General features: G+C 37.9%; 1 protein-coding gene across 1 annotated transcript in view; it reads right to left on the bottom strand.

The window, feature by feature from the left end:
• LOC131679305 (uncharacterized) overlaps window positions 1-19,743 on the bottom strand; it is a 615,352-nt gene that overhangs the window by 118,082 nt on the left and 477,527 nt on the right. The window contains exon 18 of the mRNA XM_058960013.1: window positions 9,119-9,328. Coding sequence (XP_058815996.1) covers window positions 9,119-9,328 — 210 coding nt within the window. The remainder of the gene's footprint in view (window positions 1-9,118; window positions 9,329-19,743) is intronic.

The raw sequence follows: 19,743 nt of genomic DNA, 5'->3' as shown, positions 1-19,743 counted from the left end.
ATTATTTCATCAATTATTAAATGGTTTAATTTGATGCAGGATCGATTTTTAGAAAATCCGAACTGATCATGGGGTGTGTAGAAAATTAGCACGTCGGTATTGAACAAATTGAAACATGTGTTACTTTGGACTGAGAGTAAATTTTGTAGTGAATTTTCCAGGCATATTGAGCTAGAATTTTGATATACCTACACGTTTGACTCGCCATAAACCGTTTTGACCGATTGCGGGCAAAATCAATTACATCCCCTAATGGGTCGCTCTGGTAGTGGCTACCCTTCGGCGTAACTACCAACCACCAACATCAACCATGCGTTAACTAGGAGTGCAAGTGTCTTGCTAGAGCTGATTGTACGTCTGGCCACAAGCGTTTGCAAACATCCACCATGAATGGAAGTGTTGAGCCACTAACAAATGGTTTGACCGTGCCGTGCGTGATCGGAATATTTCGGTCAGCTGGAGCAGAGCTAGGATTTGTTGAAGGATTTATGGTGTGATTCAATGAAACGCAGCTTTTGGAGCTCTCCAACGTGGGATAATGGCAATAAATATTCTGGTTACTCGGCGGTGGTTGGTACAATTTCGAATAAAGTGTGGTAATGTTGGTCCGTCGCGTGTGGTTGAATTTGAAATTATTTCACTGCGATTTGTTGGCTTGGTGATTTTTTTTCTTTCGGTTCCGAAATTGCCATACCCAACAGGATGATTTTGTGTCCTCTAATGAACGTATTGTCATTTCTTAACTTAAGTCACACATACATTGTTCTAAGTGTGCTAAGTCTGGCATTCGACAAAGTCAAAGTCTAAAAGTTGCATTCAAAAAAGTGTAATGTCAATCGTTTACATTTCTTAGAAAAGAAATGTATAAAATTCGCTCATTTGATAAAATAAGTTTGGCGTTATATCCTCCAAGAAGTATTTATGGCGAATTTACTCTTCAAACAAATTTAGTTCCAGACTTAATATCTTCAGCAAAATTTTGGGGACTGCTATTACAAACCACTTTGTTGAAGACATGAAGGCTTCATGTGTTCAAGGTATTAACGTATTTTAGACTATTTCTATTTAATTTTAAATTAAATTATTATGATTTTACTATTTATGATAAATCTCTTCTATTGTTTATAAATGATAAAATTTACATTTTATCCAAAGCTTGAGTTTGTGAAACTAACAAGCGAAAGTTGTTTTAGAAAAAAACTATATTAAGGAACACTTCCTAAATATCATCTTATAACTAGATATACTCCATATACGTAGTATTCATGTCTACAATAAAGTTGTTTTAAATGAAAGTCTCAACGAATTCGCTAAAGACAGGAACTCTGTCACAATTTTTTGAAAAACTGATTCTCCACAATTTTAAAGCTTCAATGATGGCGGTTTCATAATTATGCCATCTGCACAGTAAGTTAGATTTTCACCAAATCCCCACCAAACCGAATTTCTGACTTCGCCACTGACTCCAAGTAAGTAGAAACAAAGTAGTTCTACACTCGTCCATAAGAAACTTCTTCGAATACTGCTGATCTATTATAATACATTGAAGACCCGATTTGATCAGCCCCCAATTTTATCAGCCTCATATGAAAATATGTTTGATGGGCTCAAGCAGATAAACAAGGCTGTATTTGAGTAAATCCTTTCTTGACCATGTTTTCCTTATCTTAAAGATGAAAATATGCAAAAATAATAAATTCATTTTTTTTCAATTTTTGGCGCTAGAAGACTATATTAAATAATCAGAAATAGTTATTAGACTACATCAAGGGAAGGGAAGAATATTTTAACAGCTTCAGTTTATTATGAAGAAAAAAAAATATCGCGATTTAGTCAATGTCCCCATTTTGTCAGCCTAAAATATACCATGGAGATGATAAAAACGGGTCTTTACTGTATTTATTATTCACAGTAATAGGTACATCCCATTTTCTGAAGATATTTTCTTTCAATTGCGTCGAACTACACCAATTTTAGGTAGTTTTCAAGGGGGAATTTTATCGACTTCTTCCAAAATTCGGCGAACATATTCCCATTTGTTCGATGGTTTATGTTAAAAGGGTAGCCTGAATTAATTGGTATACTTAAGGGTTTATATGTTGCAGATAGAGAAAATTCATAAATTTTCAGTTTTTCCTACACATTATTACAAAAGCTTCTTAAACAATTGTTCCTAATAAGATTATGTAAATTATAAAGTATTTGAAAATTTTTAATAGAAGTGGCGGAAGGTTATCGAAAAGTTTCGTGAAAAAGAAAATTCCAGTAATGATAATGATTTTCCCAAACAGGTTTCGAGAGGTAGTGAGATATCAAGAGCTGATCATACCGGCTTGAGCCTTCGTTCGAATCGGTCACAAACCTTGATAGCGCCTGGTTTACCTAGAGTTTTTCAACAGCAACAGTCTTTCTCAAGGCTACCTATATTTTCGCTCAATCAGTCTTTCTCAAAACTACCTACTTTTTCTACTCAATCAGTCTTTTTCAAGACTAAAACATTTTTCAAGAACAATTCAGCCTAAAGATATATTTAATTCTTCCAACATGCCTGGGTCCTCCTAGTAAGGCCGTGTGCCAAAAATTAAAGCTAAGCGGAAAAGGGTATCTTCTCCACTCGAAAATTCAATTGACTGCAGCAACTGATTCGATGTTTTATCCGAATGTGAAGCTGATGAAATTTCTAAATTTCCTCGCATTGTGCATAATGCCAATGATAAGAAAACGCAATCACCTCCACCTATAACAGTGATAATCTCCGACTTCAAAGCCTTTCGAACTGAGCTTTCGACGTTCCTTCCGGACGTGAAAGTCTGTCGAGTTACAGCGGAGGAATTGATCGGCCACAAACGACTACTCCAGTATCTTACGGAGAAGTTATATAACTTTTATTCATATGATTTCAAGACAGATAGACCATTCAAGGCTGTCTTGAAAGGGCTACCACAAGTTCAAAGTTTGGATGAAATGTCCAGCAAATTGAATAATTTACTTGGCTTTTCTCCTTCACAAGTTATTCTTATGAAGAGAAAGGCTAGCGGCGATAACACGCCAGTACGCTCTGGAATTATCCAGGAGCTTTATTTAATTCATTTTAACCGTAATGAGGTTAATAATTCGAAAGTATTTGAAAAAGCACGTTTTATGTTCCACGTGCGAGTAAAGTGGGAACATTATAGACGACATGGGGGCAGAATTCAAAATCTGACCCAGTGTCGTAGATGCCAAGGCTTTGGGCACGGCACAAAAAATTGTCATTTGGATTCCAAATATATGATCTGTGGTGATAAATCGCACACGAAAGATACTTGCCGGTGAAAAAAACCACAAAAAGTTTCAAATGCGCTAATTGTAGCGAAAATCAAAAATCGAATTTCTGGGGTTGTCCTGTTCGAGAAAAAAATATAAATTCTCGTTCTAGACAACAAATAAAAATGTACCTATTTCTTCAGGTACACTTCAAGAAAACACGTCCAAACGTGTTAATCCGATTCAAAATAGATTAACAACTTCTTCTACCTCCGTCACACCATCCTACACGGGTGTGTCATCTTACGCTTCAGTGGCAGGTAACAAGGCCAAAATAACGGCTACCGTTACCAAACCTACAAACTCGTTTGCACCCAACGCTTCCTTTAGTCCAATGGATCTAGATAGCGTAACGGAAGAAAAATTAAAATACTTGCAAGACTCTATGTTACCTATGATGATTGCTATGTTAAATTCTACCTCCATGTTTGAAGCTTTTCAAGCGAAGTGCGAATTTGCTAACAAAATTGTAATGAAATTAAAGTTTAACAACGACTTTAAATAATCATTTAAATTTATTAAATTGGCATGCTCGTTCATTAAAAACGTGCGAATGTGAATTTCTCAACTTCTTGAGAATACATAATGTGCATATAGCCGTTGCGACCGAAACTTTTTTAAAACCAAATATTAAATTGAAGAGTAACTCTAATTTTGTTATTCATCGATTTGATCGAATTGTTGGATTTGGCGGAGGAATCGCAATAGCGGTTAATCGCAGGATTAAACATTCCGTTTCGCCGTCTCTTGACACCAAGGTGATCGAGAGTTTGGGTATCGAAGTTGAAACTGATCTTGGTACCATTTTTATTGCTGCGGCCTATTGCCCTTTCAGTGCACTGGCGAGCAAATTAATTTTTTGAAAGGAGACTTACAAAAACTTACAAGAAATCGGTCGAAATTCTTCATAATCGGTGATTTTAACGCCAAACACCGAGCCTGAAATAATGCTCAAAGCATTTCCAACGGTAAACTACTTTTTAATGATTGCTCTGCTGGTTATTATTCAATTTTGTTCCCGAATGGTCCTACGTGCTATTCGTCTGTAAGGAATCCATCAACAATTCCATATTAAATTTGCAAAAGGACGAATAAGATTTGTAAACAAATTTTTATTTTGATGGTTTCTCTTAATTTACCATAATTTCAAAGCAGAAAACAATTGAAATTACTTCTACGAAGGGTAAAAATTTACATTAGCGCATATTTTTCATGAAATTCCACTCTGCTGCAGTCTAATGAGCGAAACAAGTTTGTTTACAAAAAACACTTTCGCCCTTTTGACGAATTAATATTGAATTGATTTGGTTTTGACAGATCAAAGTCACCTTTGTAGCGAATTGTTTATGCATGCTGACTTTGATTCTGATCATCTTCCAGTAACTTTTTCACTTTCTCGAGAAGCTGTTTTCAATCCGATTAGCTCAGTGTTCAATTATCACAAAGCGAATTGGGAAAGGTACAAAACTTATATTGAGAATAATTTTAATCATGACTTTGATTTACAAAATAAAGCTGACATTGATACGGCATTACAAAATTTAAGTAATTCTATGGTTATTTTTTTTTGCCATTTTTTTGTTAACCATTTTTGTTAACGACCTTTTGAGTCAATTTGTCAACAGTTTTTTCGGCATTTAATTAGCAAGGGACTGGAAGGTGAAGTATATTTTTCAATATTTAGAGCCATAGTACTCAAGGGAGAGCAAGGTGTTGAAAGGAGAAAGTTTAGAAAAGCGTGGAAGGATCATATATGCAAGCTTAGAGCTCACCGGCGACTTAACCTTTTGTCTGCTACCGTAGGGGTCAGGGTCTTTTGGCATTAGAAATGCGAATCACCTGAGTCTACGGCATGTCCGAACAAGCGTAAAGTAACTTGTTACTTCAAATTGACAAATTGACTCAATAGGTCGTTAACAAAAATGGTTAACAAAAATATGGTAAAAAATAGAACTTACCGTGATGGGGATTCATCGTTGCAGCGTTGGGTGAAAGCTGCCGACACCGTGCAAATCAGCAACACATGTGACCATATTGTCACACACGCTGAGACAGTCACAATAGTCGATAAAATAAAATCACTCAGGCAGGCAATTGGTGAGGGAACAAACAAAACTGGCTCATTCAATGAGTTTCAACGTCGCAAATGCTTAGTGTGGAAGTTTACCGTGACTTAACTTTTTGTCGGTTCCGACAGCATGAAGTAACAAGTTACTTTACGCTTGTTCGGACATGCCGTAGACTCAGGTGATTCGCATTTCTAATGCCAAAAGACCCTGACCCCTACGGTAGCAGACAAAAGGTTAAGTCGCCGGTGAGCTCTAAGCTTGCATATATGATCCTTCCACGCTTTTCTAAACTTTCTCCTTTCAACACCTTGCTCTCCCTTGAGTACTATGGCTCTAAATATTGAAAAATATACTTCACCTTCCAGTCCCTTGCTAATTAAATGCCGAAAAAACTGTTGACAATTCTATGGTTGATGCTAGAAATTTATCAGTACCAACAACACAGAAAAAAAATTAATACTCCTATTATTGACGACGATTTTCAACTTCTGATTCGCTTGAAGAATGTTCGAAGACGTCAATATCAACGTTCTCGTGATCCTGCTATGAAATGTATCTATCAGGATCTACAAAAAGAAATTAAGCATAGATTCACACTCTTAAGAAATGAAAATTTTGCGAAAGAGGTTGAACAAATCAAGCCAAATTCTAAACCTTTCTGGAAACTTTCTAAGGTTCTTAAGAAACCGCAGAAACCAATTCCAGCTTTAAAGGAAGGTGACCACATACTTCTTACAAACGAAGAAAAAGCTCAAAAACTTGCTCAGCAGTTTGAAAGCGTCCATTATTCTAATCTCAACGTTGTGAGTCCTATTGAAACCGAAGTCTTACAAAAATATGAAAACGTTTCAAATCAAGTATTGTCTCTAGACGATACTGTTGAAACAAACTATGATGAGATCAAATCCATCATGAAAAAGTAAAAAAATATGAAAGCTTCAGGTTATGATGGAATTTTTAACATTCTTCTTTAAATTCTTTTTTCGAAATCACCATGAGATACTTGGTCAAAATATTCAACAAATGTTTTGAATTAGCATACTGAAAGATGGAAAAATGCCAGGGTTATTCCTATTTTGAAGCCCGATAAAAACCCAGCAGAAGCATCTAGCTATCGACCAATTAGTTTACTCTCTTCTATTTTCGATAGTGTTTGGCACAAATGATTAATTGCCAAAATGGGGGATTTAAATTTTCCAATTTACATAATAAAGATAATTAAAAATTATCTTACTAACTGTACCCTACAAGGTTCTTATCAGACTTGTAAATCTAATAAGCTACCCGTTAAAGCAGGCGTCCCTCAAGGATCAAGCATCGCACCAATCCTATACAATATTTTTACCTCTGATCATCCAAATCTACCTACAGTCTGTAAAAAGTCACTTTTCTGTGATGATACTAGCATCTCAGCCACTGATAGGAGCCTTCGTATTATCTGCAGTCGACTGCAACGAAGCTTGAATATTTTCAATGATTACCTAAAAAAATGGAAAATTTACACTAATGCGGCAAAAACACAATTGATTGTGTTTCCGCATAAGCCAAGAGTGTCTTCTCTTATACCAAATAATAACCATATTATTAAATTTAATGGTTTGAATTGGGTTTGATTTACGACAAAAAACTCACTTGTTGTGGTACTAGGGAGAAAACGCTTCAAAAGATTCAGAATAAAATTCTGAAAATGATTTTGAAGCGTCCTCCCTGGTTTAGCACAAATGAGTTGCACAGACTCGCAAACATAGAAACATTAGAAATGACGAACAGTATTATAAGCAACTTCCTAAAAAAATCGTTGCAATCTTCAATTGCAACGATTTGCTCTCTTAGCTTAGTTTGGTGGAAGTTGTAAGTGATATTGTGTTTTCGAGCATACCAAGTAAATTTTCTCAATTTTAAATACTTTGCGTTATTTAGGGTGATTTTCAATTTATTTCCCGAATGTCAAAGTCAAAATGCCGGGGTATTGAAACTGAAATATAATAGCAAATGTCGGTTAATATACAGTTTTCTCGAAAAGACATTCAGCACCTTCCACAAGGACCCTAGAAGTAATTGAATCTCCATTTAATTGCTTAGTTTTTGGCGTATAGTCACATACCGCCAACTTACCCCGGGGCCGGGGTAAGTCGGCGGGTTTTCTGCGTCACATATTTTTGTCTCTAAAATGCAGACAATGCATCAAACACTTTAAAAAAATCAGAGATGTTGCCAACAGTCTGCTCTTTCATGCCGCGTGTTCTATTTTGCAAGATCTACCTACATCAAAGCGATAAAAATTGAAAACTGAAAACACCGCCAACTAGCCCCGGTCTCCCCTATATAAAAAAACGTAAAATGCCTGAAAATGGTGAAATACTCGTGTTTCAGCGCAACGAAAACTCGAACAGAGTGTCGTTATTATCGCTCTGCGATTTGAGCCAATGCGTTGTACAATAATGACAGACGTTGCACTTGTCAACGGCTTTAAATGGGTAGGGTGGTAATAGGTATATGGCAAAAATAGGTTCATAATATTATCATCTATTTCTGATAACGTGTGAAAATATTACCGTTTTACAATATTCGTTAAAAACTTTTATAGGTAATCTCAGTTTTATTTTAACTTTATCCGTACCATCGCTGAAACTGTAGTAGTTCTTTTTTTAAAGTGCTTCGTCTAGAAATAGTCTGCAAACACTAGCTTTAGAAGTGCCAGTCGGATGCATTTCCACTACTGGCGCTGCTATCATTCATTTTCCGGGACCGCTTTGTATATGGCGCTAAAATAACACAAACAGGCAAAGTGAATGGTCCGCGAAGTGGGTTAAAACAAAGGAATGGAATTGAAGCCGTGCTTTGCATCTCGTCAAATGGGAAGCTTATAAAAGTCAATTAGTCGAGAGAGTGAAGAATAGAACAAAAATCCGCAAAATGACAGCTCAAGAGGATCGTTTGGTTACCTAGCAGTCACAGACCATTTTGAAGTTGCGTTTTTGTTGGTTTTCAAGTTGTTATTGTTATTGCTTCAAAGTGGCCTTGGTGATGGTTTAGGTCTGCTTAGTTGCCTTTTCAGACGGGATTATGAATTGAATTAATTAGGATACAGTAAAGATGATTTTGAAGCATGTTCTTAGACGTGTCTTTGGACACTGTTTTTGTGTCACTGGAAATATGGAAAAAATGCTTTTATGCTATTTTATGCTCACATTTATAATAGCCCAAAAAGAATTTGGATTATAGTTATTATTATTATTACCTTCGATATTTCCAACACGTCTGCGTTATCAGTGATAACACAGTCTACCTAGCCTGAATGCAATCAACTACTCGGCGTTTTCATTGTCTGTTGCCAGCCCCCGGTTCCATATTAAAACCACAAGACACAACCAGACCAAAAACTACCAACAGAGGTTGGTTTTCGTTAACGCTTGGCTTCGTTCATGCCATGTTGTCTACTTGTGGTTTCGTTCCCCAGTAGTTTCTGCCAGCTGTTTAATGTGAAGCTTATAAATAAATAGAAGCTCTGTTATCATCGTTATTGTTATTGCAGCTCTCGAGAAGTTGACAACTACACTTTTCCGAGAAACGGACGAGAACAAGCTCGTATCAAATGTGAGCACTCTTCACCGTGGACGTTCGCTTCGAATATAGACCCATTAAATGTAAGCCTTCGTCTGGTTTTCTAGCGCCATCGAAGTAGCAATCATTATTATCGGCAAGCATATGTAGAGCTACATCGCAGGACAGGAAGAACTTACTTGCGGGAAAAGTTGCAGCAGTCCCAGGATGAAAATTGCCATCGCCATCGACGTGGCGGAGCAGAATTGCATTTTTAAAAAGGTTACACAGCATCTCCGCCTGTACAGGATCGGCAGCATGATGGCGAATGCGATGCACGACTGCAGGAAGCAACATCCACAGCTCATCACCACCAGAATCGGTCGGGCTGAGGTTCTGGTAACCGAGGCCTGCAGTAGTTGGTTTGCGTGAAGTGTTTTTTTTGTCGGTGTCGCCACGTTGTTGTCGGTAGGTTTTCCAAGTCACCCAGCCGGAGTCGTTCGTTGTTCGGCGATGTTCATCCGTGCAGAAGGGGGTTGCGGTGTCGAGGAAAAGAAAAAGAAGAGAAAAATATCGGTTAGTTTCAAGAAGCATACTTTCAGATGAAGTAGAAAAATTCTCGATTCTACTGGTAGTGTTTTTCTAGTCCCGCTTTGCTCTTTCGGACCCAGAATTGCGGTTTGGGGGAAGTAACGTAAAAAGTAACGATGACTGTGAGTATGCGCAAAAAACAGAGCTTTAAAACGTAATTTTTTGCTCAATCGTTAAAAAAGATAACTAAAAGTCAGGCAAACTAGAGTGTACCAAATTGGTTTTATAATGCGTAAACTGCTAAATCCATTTTAAAGCTCTACAGGACAAACTTCCTAGCATATTTATGTATGTCTGATCCATTCGAGGGTAGCTGGGTGGTTCAGACTGCCGAAAACAATTTTAGTCGGTCGACTCATTGACACAGTGTCATTATTTCGTAGGCCAGCAAAGATCGTGGAATGAAAATTGTCCTGTTCAGATATGATGATTCAATTGAAACTTCCTCTTATTCAATGATGAAGGGTACAATTTCAAAATATCAATTTCGAATTTCAAATAATTTCAAATTTAAATCCCCTAGTTTTAAGAAATTAAAATTGCAAAACAATGGAATTGGCACCGCCAAGCTAACGCAAACATGACATGTAAACAAACGAAACACTTGAAATACATCCGGAATGATTAGAAACTCACACAATCCCATAATTGGGAATGTATTGGTGAATGCAATATTATCATATAGGGTTTTCGATTGATTGACACCGGTGTAGTGGAGTGCACTGAAACTGCACCGTTTTTGCACTTTCTAGCAGAAGTGCAGAAAACTGGGTATGTTCCATTGACACTTCTGCTAGAAAGTGCAAAACCAGTGCAATCCACTACACTGATGTCAATCAATCGAAAATCCCTATAGTAAAGGTTTAGAATTACTCTGCACTAAAACGTGAACGATTTAGATACGATTGAAAATTGGTCAACTTCAACTTGGTGCATTCTTTTTTTATTGCGCATTAAAAGCCTGTTACAACTTTTTATGGACGTCACATAATGCGTTTGGCAGAAATTTTCAAACATATTAAGCTGTCGAAAATGGCAAATTGGTCTTGTTTGGTAGGCCATCTGTTCCTGTGGTTTAAAGAGCTGATGTAGCTTCTAAGGAAGAATATTGATAGAAACTGATTCAAAAGCCCTTAATATCCAAGAAAACTGTTGCCATCTGCTTTTTGCTAGCAAGGGCCGTATGAATTTCTGTTGAGAGCAGCGCAAGACAATCGTTCGTCCCTTTGCCTTTGCGGTAGTTAAATTGTGTATCTGACAGTAAGACATTCGCTTCGACCCAATTGTCGAAGCGAAACAAGATCATTTTCTCGAACAGCTTTAGGATACAGGACAGCATTGTAATCGGTCGATGCGAGTTGTAGTCGGAGGATAGTTTTTCTGTTTTTTTGGATGACCTTGATGATTAGATTCTTCAAACAGTTAAATTTGATTCAGCGTGGCCCTGGTGCTTTATTGTTGCATGATAAAAGAGCAAGTAAGAAATAAGGTGGGACAACCCACGAGGCCGCAGATGGCATTTTAGAGCCAACATTTCCTCGTAGGATATGTTCACAATATTATTCCGAGACTTTGTGAATAAAAAATGGTTTAGACGAAATTAGAGTACCCGAGCAAAATTTTCTTTCAGAGCCGGCGGAGGTCACGCGATAGGAGTATGAATTAACATATGTCTCCTTCTGTCTTTGACTTTCACCCTGAAAAAGATTGCTAGTGGCCCGGTTGGCGATTTTATTTCGACATCCATTTCGCCTTGAAACAAATCATTATCAAGGGAAGTCATTTTTGCACGGGCCTGTTGCCCAATGCAGGTTGGTATTAGAGACAAGAATTGTAATATTTATGCGACATTTAACCCTCCGGCACTCGCGCGAATGGCTCCTCGAATGAGCAGCCGCTGGCGCTGAAAGAATGCTTCGCTAGCTTTTCTGAAGGTGTTGCACAAAATACAACGGCGCGAGTGCCGGAGGGTTAATTCGTATAGCGATATCCAGACGGCTTATAAGAAACGAAACACTGTTGCTCCACAGCTGTTGCCGAATAACGGTAAACGCGCACACAGAAAGACGGAAAAACTACAAATGACAGTCCTATGGGGTCGCAAGAACTGTAGACGTAGGACTACACTACATAACATACTTCCTTTCTTAGTAGGATTGGATTAATAATAAATAAGATTTAATTCTTTCGCACAGTTTAAACACTTTTTCGTCCATATCAGGTAATTTTATTTGTAGTAGGCGATCGAATCGGATTAAATTTATTTGAGAAGTTCTGAAGAAAGTAGACCGGAAAGTGCGAGCTATCTGGAATTATTTAAAATCTGTATGAGACAATCTCAATCTTGAAAAATTGTTAAAATTTTTCGATCGTGTGCAGTAAAAATCCGGACCGGTCTAGAAAAATAAAGTTTTAGAAAATATTGCCATTCTATGCATTTAATATATAGAACAAGCTTTGTAGTAGGGGAGACCGAGGAGGGCTGAAACAATTGTTTGTTTTTATTAGATAAATCGATAAAAACTCATTTTATATTCTATTTTTTTTTACTTAAAGCATAATATCAAATTACATCAGAATAACTGGTACTAATCAATAACACAGCACCAATATATTGCTTTTTGCAACAGTCTTCTCTTTGTTTCAACTCTCTTCTTACCGAGGTAAGTTGAAACAGCAATCAATGTGAGTTGAAACAAGTAATCAATTATTTTAAATATTATCAAAGCGTTTTCTGAAGCATCAAATGTGTCATTTTTATTCGCTCACACTAAGATAATTTCTTAAAATGACATGCATTATTATCTTTATTTACTACAGGGTATATTGATGTATAAACTGACACTTGTTTTGAAAAATAATGTTAGATTTTGGTTAAAAATGCAGGAATTTCTGCAGAATCTTGATTATTATTATTAGTTCAATTAATGTGATTTCATTACCGCACCACTAGAAGTGAATTATTGAGGAGAGTTGAAACAAGGTGTTTCATCTCTCCCAGGTCGAGAAGTAAGGCTTGATCCACAATTTACAATTTATTCATTGCAAAGATAGAAAAAACGCATTTAATTCCTAAATGTTAACTGTAACATCACATAATAATGATTGTCATGATCAAACATCACTAAATATCGCCTTTATACCAATTTCAAGAATATAACGAAAACTTACTTTCTTCTTCTTCTAGTTCTGGTTATTTTCCGTCGGCCTATTTCCGCTACGAGGCCAGAGAGGTGACGACTCCCACTATCTGGACTAGATATCGACCAATCAACTCATGGACCGCGGATCAACGGTTTCACTTCCCTTCCGAAGGAAAGCGTGACCTCAGATTTTTCTAACCTCAGAAAAATCTGAATGACCTCAGCTGGGATTGAATCCAGATCAACTGGTGTGGTTGGCGGTCACGCTTACTACCCAACCTTCGGTGCCGTCTAAACATACTTTTGCTATTTTTTTGTAGTGTGTTTACCGTAAATACTCAACCACACATTTAACGTAATTGGCGTGTATTAAAGGATTTGTGGGCACGATATAAATAAAACAATTGCATTAATGCTACTGTTTCGCTAGTAATGAGTACTGTTTAAACTCTCTTCTGTTTCAAATCTCGTATTATTAGCAGAATCGAAGTAGGATAGGCTGAGTGGAAACAAATCACGCGGAATCAACGAATGGATCAAACGTCAATAATAAACCTTCGTTGAGCTTTCCATCGATTCGTGTTAATTTGTTGATTAGAAAGTTTTCGTCTTTGCGAACCGAAAGCACAGATTACTATCATGCACGCATGCAATCGGTAACAAATTAGGTTTCTATACACATTCGATTCAATCATTGAACCCAAGCGAACGGTGCACAGTTGTACAATGTAGCCAGGATTTTGATTCGGGAGTGGCTAAAAACTTGTTGCATAAATGTGTGTTAATTCTGGTGATTCATGCGATATGCGTTACATTAACTGCCTTGTGACGATCCGCTGAACCTGCCATCTCTCTCATTTTAATCCAAAAAGAACAAACATCAGACCAAGCGACTGCCATATACTGAAATCGAAACTTCTAAATTCAACCAGTCACAACATTTTAGTCGCAACAATGTTTTAATACGAAACGAAGTCCTCGCATGTAAATGAAATTAAGTGCCAAAGAAAATGACATTGCGTTAAAATGACGCGAATTTAATATTTGTTTGCCTAGTACGCTTGAATGTGATGCCTAGTATTTATACTTAGAGCACAGAATGCACAGACCTATTACAGAAATTCAAATTGGGTATAATTCAAAAACTTGTCATTTAAATTTGATATAGAGTAGCCAAAATCGAGTATTATATCTGAGCGTTATTAAACGTGACAATCACTTACGATGAAGTGTTCACTTTTGAAGAGTTTCAGTGCTCAGTTGTTTATTGCTCTTTTATGTCTGTTCGGCCATCTATGGAAGTTGTCCTTTAATGTCAGCTTCTTTCTCCGAACAGCCTAGATAAGCCGTGTAGTGTCGGTAGCGGTTGTTCCAACCGGCTAAGAATTACACTACGGACTACCTGTTCCAGTGGTAAAAATCCACCAAACAGGGAACCCCAATTCCATAGTGTCATGCGACCCGTGCTGTGGGTAAAATTGTTGAGGGGGTTTAAAACATTCTCAATGGCGAACGGAGCATGGGAAGAGTTGGGCGAACTCCCCAGTATGCTGCATTACGCAGCGGAACGTTCACTCTACACACCGAAGTTTTTTCACCGATGATCCACTTAATTTTGCTGAATTTTTGTTGGCTGGGGGTTTGCTGAGACTCTCGGCTGATGGTAGTTCGGTGAAGTTTTGTTGAGTTTCGATTATCAAATTTCGATGTGTACAGATGAACCTGCCCAGAGGCCGTGTGGTATCTGGCCAAGAATTGAGCCACTGGAGTCCTGCTCCCATGTCGTAGGAGGCGACTGAAAGTAGGAGACCCTAAGTCAAGGTGTAGTTCCGTGCCGAGGACTTAATGACTGGAGGGTCTAAAATATGCCAGTCGCGCACGGAGCATTTTGGGTTTTGCCCTTACTGTGTTATGCGAATCTCTGACACAGTGGACCATTATTTTCTTCGCAAATCGTGGGAATCAAATGATCATGTCCCATTTAAACCTGATATGGCTCGCTATATGCGTTAACATCCCAACTCGCTTGGTGTCCTCTAGTTGTTGTGCAATTTATGTTGGAAATGTAATGTACAGTTCTCTAATCAACAATGGTTAGAATAGCACAAATCTATCTCCAGCATAAACGTACAGCAACTATGAATTTATCTCGACCAATGCAGGAAGGTAAAGTTTCCATAGCATTGGTTCAAGAACCGTATTTCCATAAAGGAAATTTCTATTTTGGAAAGTTACTTAACACTGCCTTCATTGCTTACAACAAGACAGGCATGACTAACCCACGTGAAATGCCTCGTGCTTGCATTGCAAATAAGGCTATTGACGCGTGTCTCTTATCGGAGCTCACAACTGGCGATATCTGTGTTGTCACAGTTACACTGACTGTCGGAAACGTAGACAATATATATATATATATATATATATATATATATATATATATATATATATATATATATATATATATATATATATATATATATATATATATATATATATATATATATATATATATATATATATATATATATATATATATATATATATATATATATATTTATATATATATATATATATATATATATATATATATATATATATATATATATATATATATATATATATATATATATATATATATATATATATATATATATATATATATATATATATATATATATATATATATATATATATATATATATATATATTCAGCATATCTACCGCATAACTTCCGCTTCATTATCGGCAGTGATGCGAATCGTCATCACATCATTTGGGGCAGCTCTCAGACTTTAATCTGAGAGGCTCTGAACTGATGGAGTACATAAGTACATAAGTACAAATCTCCATATTCTGAATGTGGGAAACCGACCAACTTTTGCGAGATCTGGGAGGGAGGAGGTGTTAGACATAACACTTTGCTCTGATAGAATTTCGCATGAGCTGGGAAATTGGCAGATTCCAAATGAAACTGAACCGCCTCTATCCGATCATAAATATATATTTTTCGATCATTTTGATGTCACCTTCAATGTGGTAACATATCGTAATCCTAAATCTACAAACTGGGACCTCTTTTTAGAAAACTTGGCGACTAAATTTCATGGATATTTTCCAACAATTAGTCAACTAGACGACTTAGATGACATCGTAGATACAACAAACTCATTCATATTAGCATTCTACGAAGAAGCTTGTCCACTTCGTACTGTTAAATCGATTAGGGGAACTACTTGGTGGAGGGCTGAGCTTGAAAGGATGAAGAAAGTTATGAGAAGAGCTTGGAACCGGCGTCAGCGTGATGACTTCAGGGCTTTCAGGTCAGCTCGTAGTGCATATAAGAAATGTCTTAGATCTGCAGAACGGGCTGGCTGGCAAAACCTATGCACTAATGTCTCTAGTCTGAACGAGGCTAGCAGGTTAAATAAAATTCTCTCCAAATCGAATGATTTTCAGATGAGCTCCTTAAAAACCAGAGATGGTGTTTATGTGACGGAAGAAAAAGATGTTCTTAATTGTCTATTCGACACGCACTTTCCAGGTTGTATCGATCCGGAGTTGAACAATGTTCACAGATCTCATTCTGGTGATTCGGATTCGTGGGCGTTAGCACGCACATTGGTTTCCACTGAATCGGTCAAGTGGGCAGTTGACAGCTTTGCTCCATACAATTCACCCGGAAAAGATGGAATACTTCCCGTGCTACTGCAAAAGGGATTTGATATTCTTAAACATGTCTTGAAAAAGATTTTGCTTTCCAGTCTTGCTACCGGGTATATCCCGAAAGCATGGCGAGAAATAACTGTTAGATTTATTCCCAAAGGGGGGCGCTCAAGCTATGAAGAAGCCAAGAGTTTTAGGCCTATCAGCTTAAGTTCTTTTCTTCTGAAAGCTTTGGAACGGATAATCGATCATCACATCAGGAACGTTAGTTTAGTTGAATATCCACTGTACAAAATGGAACATGCATATCAGTGTGGGAAATCCACGATCACTCTGCTTCACGATGTTGTTTACAACATTGAGAAAGCCTTCTCGCTCAAGCAATCTAGCTTGGGTGTATTCCTAGATATTGAGGGTGCTTTTGACAATGTGTCCTTCCAGTCTATTCTGGAAGCGACGCGCGGTGCATGTATCTCGGGCTGGATAAACGCAATGCTTAGTAACCGCATACTTTGCTCGTCACTGCGACAGGCTGAGATACGGAAGTTAAGTATTTGCGGTTGTCCTCAGGGCGGCGTTCTGTCACCTTTGTTATGGAACTTGGTAGATGACGGCTTGTTGAAGAAACTCAATGAGCTTGGATTTCCAGCCTGACTTTGCTGACGATTACCAAATACTAATTACTGGATTTTGCATCGGAACAATCTTTGACTTAATGCAACAGGCATTAAGAGCTGTCGAACAGTGGTGTCGACAAGTTAAACTATCAGTTAACCCAAGCAAAGCTTCAATGGTTCTTTTCACGAAGAAGCAAATAACAACCGGGGTTCGTCCCTTGCAGTTCTTTGATTCTGAGCTACTGTGTGCAGATCAAGTCAAATACGTTGGAGTCATATTGGATTCCAAACTGAATTGGTCTGCTCACATTGAGTTCAGAGTCAAGAAAGCGTGCATGGCCTTCGGGCAGTGCAGACGAACTTTTGGAGAGACCTGGGGTCTCAAACCTAAGTACATCTATTGGATTTACACGACAATTGTACGTCCAATACTGTCATAGAGGGGAGAGGTGGTGACAGTCCAGTCAAAGCTAAACCATCTGCAAAGAATGGCGCTCATGGCGTTGACTGGTGCTTTCACCACGACTCCGACTGCTGCTCTTGAGGCACTTTTAAATATCAAACCATTACACATACACTTAAAACAAGAAGCACTATCATGTGCATACAGACTGCAGGTTACTGGGCTTTGGAACAGTAATCATGTTGATCTTGCTACCACTCATACACGATTGTGGTCACAAATGGTTACATGGGGTGAAGATATTCTTGCTCCCAGCGATATTACACTCACTTGTAGTTTTCCTTACAGGACATTCCATGCGAAAATTCCCTCTCGAGAGGAGTGGTTGTCTGGCTTTATGGAAAGACAACAACAAACGCAAGTAGTCTGTTACACTGACGGTTCTCTGATGGAGGGACGTGCCGGTGCTGGTGTCTACTGTCGTGAAATGAGATTGGAACAATCTCACTCACTAGGTAGATACTGTACTGTATTCCAAGCAGAAATCTTTGCGATTATGTGCGGGGTGCAATCGGCCCTTCAACTGAGTTTGTCCGGCAGAGTTAAAAACTTCTGCTCCGATAGTCAGGCTGCAATCAAGGCCCTTAGCTCAGACAAATCCCGGTCCAAGCTAGTGATCGCGTGCCGAACCCAAATCGAAGAACTAAGCATTGTCAACACTATCTACCTTGTCTGGGTGCCCGGACATTCTGGTATTACTGGAAATGAATGGGCTGACGAATTGGCCAGGGCAGGTTCAGCGATTGACTTCGTTGGTCCTGAGCCCGCGCCGCCAATTTCGACAAGTTGGATAAGGGAAAAAATACGGTCCTGGGCTTTGTCCGAGCACCGCAATTATTGGAGAAATCTACAAACGTGTCGCCAAATAAAGGCGTTTCTAGAACAACCTTGCCCAGTTATTTCGAAAAATCTCCTACATTTTTCGAAGCTCCACTGCGGCATGCTGACCAGGGATTTAACCGGCCACTGCAAACTCAATTATCACATGGCAACTATTCAGCGCGCTGAGTCTTTTTCATGTGATCTTTGTGAATCCGACTACGGAACCTCATATCATCTGATATGCAACTGTCCAGCGGTAGCGCAATTGCGATTTCGAGTCTTCAGCCGTCCTTATATAGACGAAACCATGTTTGGTTGACTGAAACTCAGAGACATACTAAAGTTTCTTATCCAATGTGGTAAAGAGCTTTAGGCTTATTCGCAGGCAAGTTGAACTACTTGTGAGTTTAACTTACCTGTTGTTTATTTTTGTTTTGTGCTGTTATTTTTCCCACCCTTCCAATTCTACTTCCTCACACGTCCTTGTCCTTTCCTTCCGCTCAGGAAATGATGAAAACACACGGCAAGGCACAAATCCCCGACTATGTACGGGGAACGTGCCATTTGAGCCAATATATTCTGATTCCTGATTCCTGAACACTAAGCAAATCATCAAAAAAACTTTTGAGTAGAGTTTCACTTGTTCAAAAAATATATTGGTTGTAGAACAGAACATTCGAGTCTGCTTCAGCAATCGGCACAAAAAGATCGCGCTAATATATAACACAAATAATATTTATCAGAAAGTCCATATCTGGTTTCTGTCAAAAGCTACATAGGGGTACCGACAACCGATCAGTGCCGGCAACCGACGACTTTCCTCTATAATATGGACAAGTTGCAAGTGATTTTTAAAACAAAAATGGTTTTCTTCAAACCTAAATATCTTCAACCATTGCAGTTCGATTACCATTTTGAAGCAATAAATTTATTAATTTTTTAAAAGAGCTGTGTTTTTTAAACAAAATTGTTCAATAATTTTCAGAAAGAAGACATAACAGCCCCAGGAGCGAAATCAACACTACCATTCAATGAATTGTTCAAGTTTTGATGTTCAGTGGGCCGAAGTAATGCGATTCGAATTAAATGCTATTTTACATATTCGTAATGAGGGGAATTGCACTCGAGAAGTTCGCGAAGATTGTGAGAATTCTACAGGACGGCACAGTGGGCAGAATGCTACTTTCGATGCTCAAATCCTCTAGCGCCCTGGGTATGTATCCTGAAGGATTTGTGTCTTCGGAAAAGTATCTTGGATGAAAATGAGCATTATTTTGACAACTGACTGATAAACGTTTCTTGCAAAGAATAAGCACAGCCTTATGACTGAACTAAAATTCGGAAAACTGCAGAAAGGACTAGACACAGCAGTGATCTTAATAAGATTACTTTATGAATTACTTGATAAATTTATTCTCAGTTCGAAATATTATATTTGAATTCGAAAACAAGAAAATATTTGCATATATTTTAGTTTACTCAAAAATTATCTAGCAAAGTAGGAACTATTTAACTTGAATTATATT

Source organism: Topomyia yanbarensis, chromosome 2 (assembly GCF_030247195.1).
Source record: "Topomyia yanbarensis strain Yona2022 chromosome 2, ASM3024719v1, whole genome shotgun sequence".
NCBI lineage: Eukaryota > Metazoa > Arthropoda > Insecta > Diptera > Culicidae > Topomyia > Topomyia yanbarensis.
Note: the sequence above shows the minus strand (reverse complement) of the source record. Positions and strands in the feature narration are given on the sequence as shown.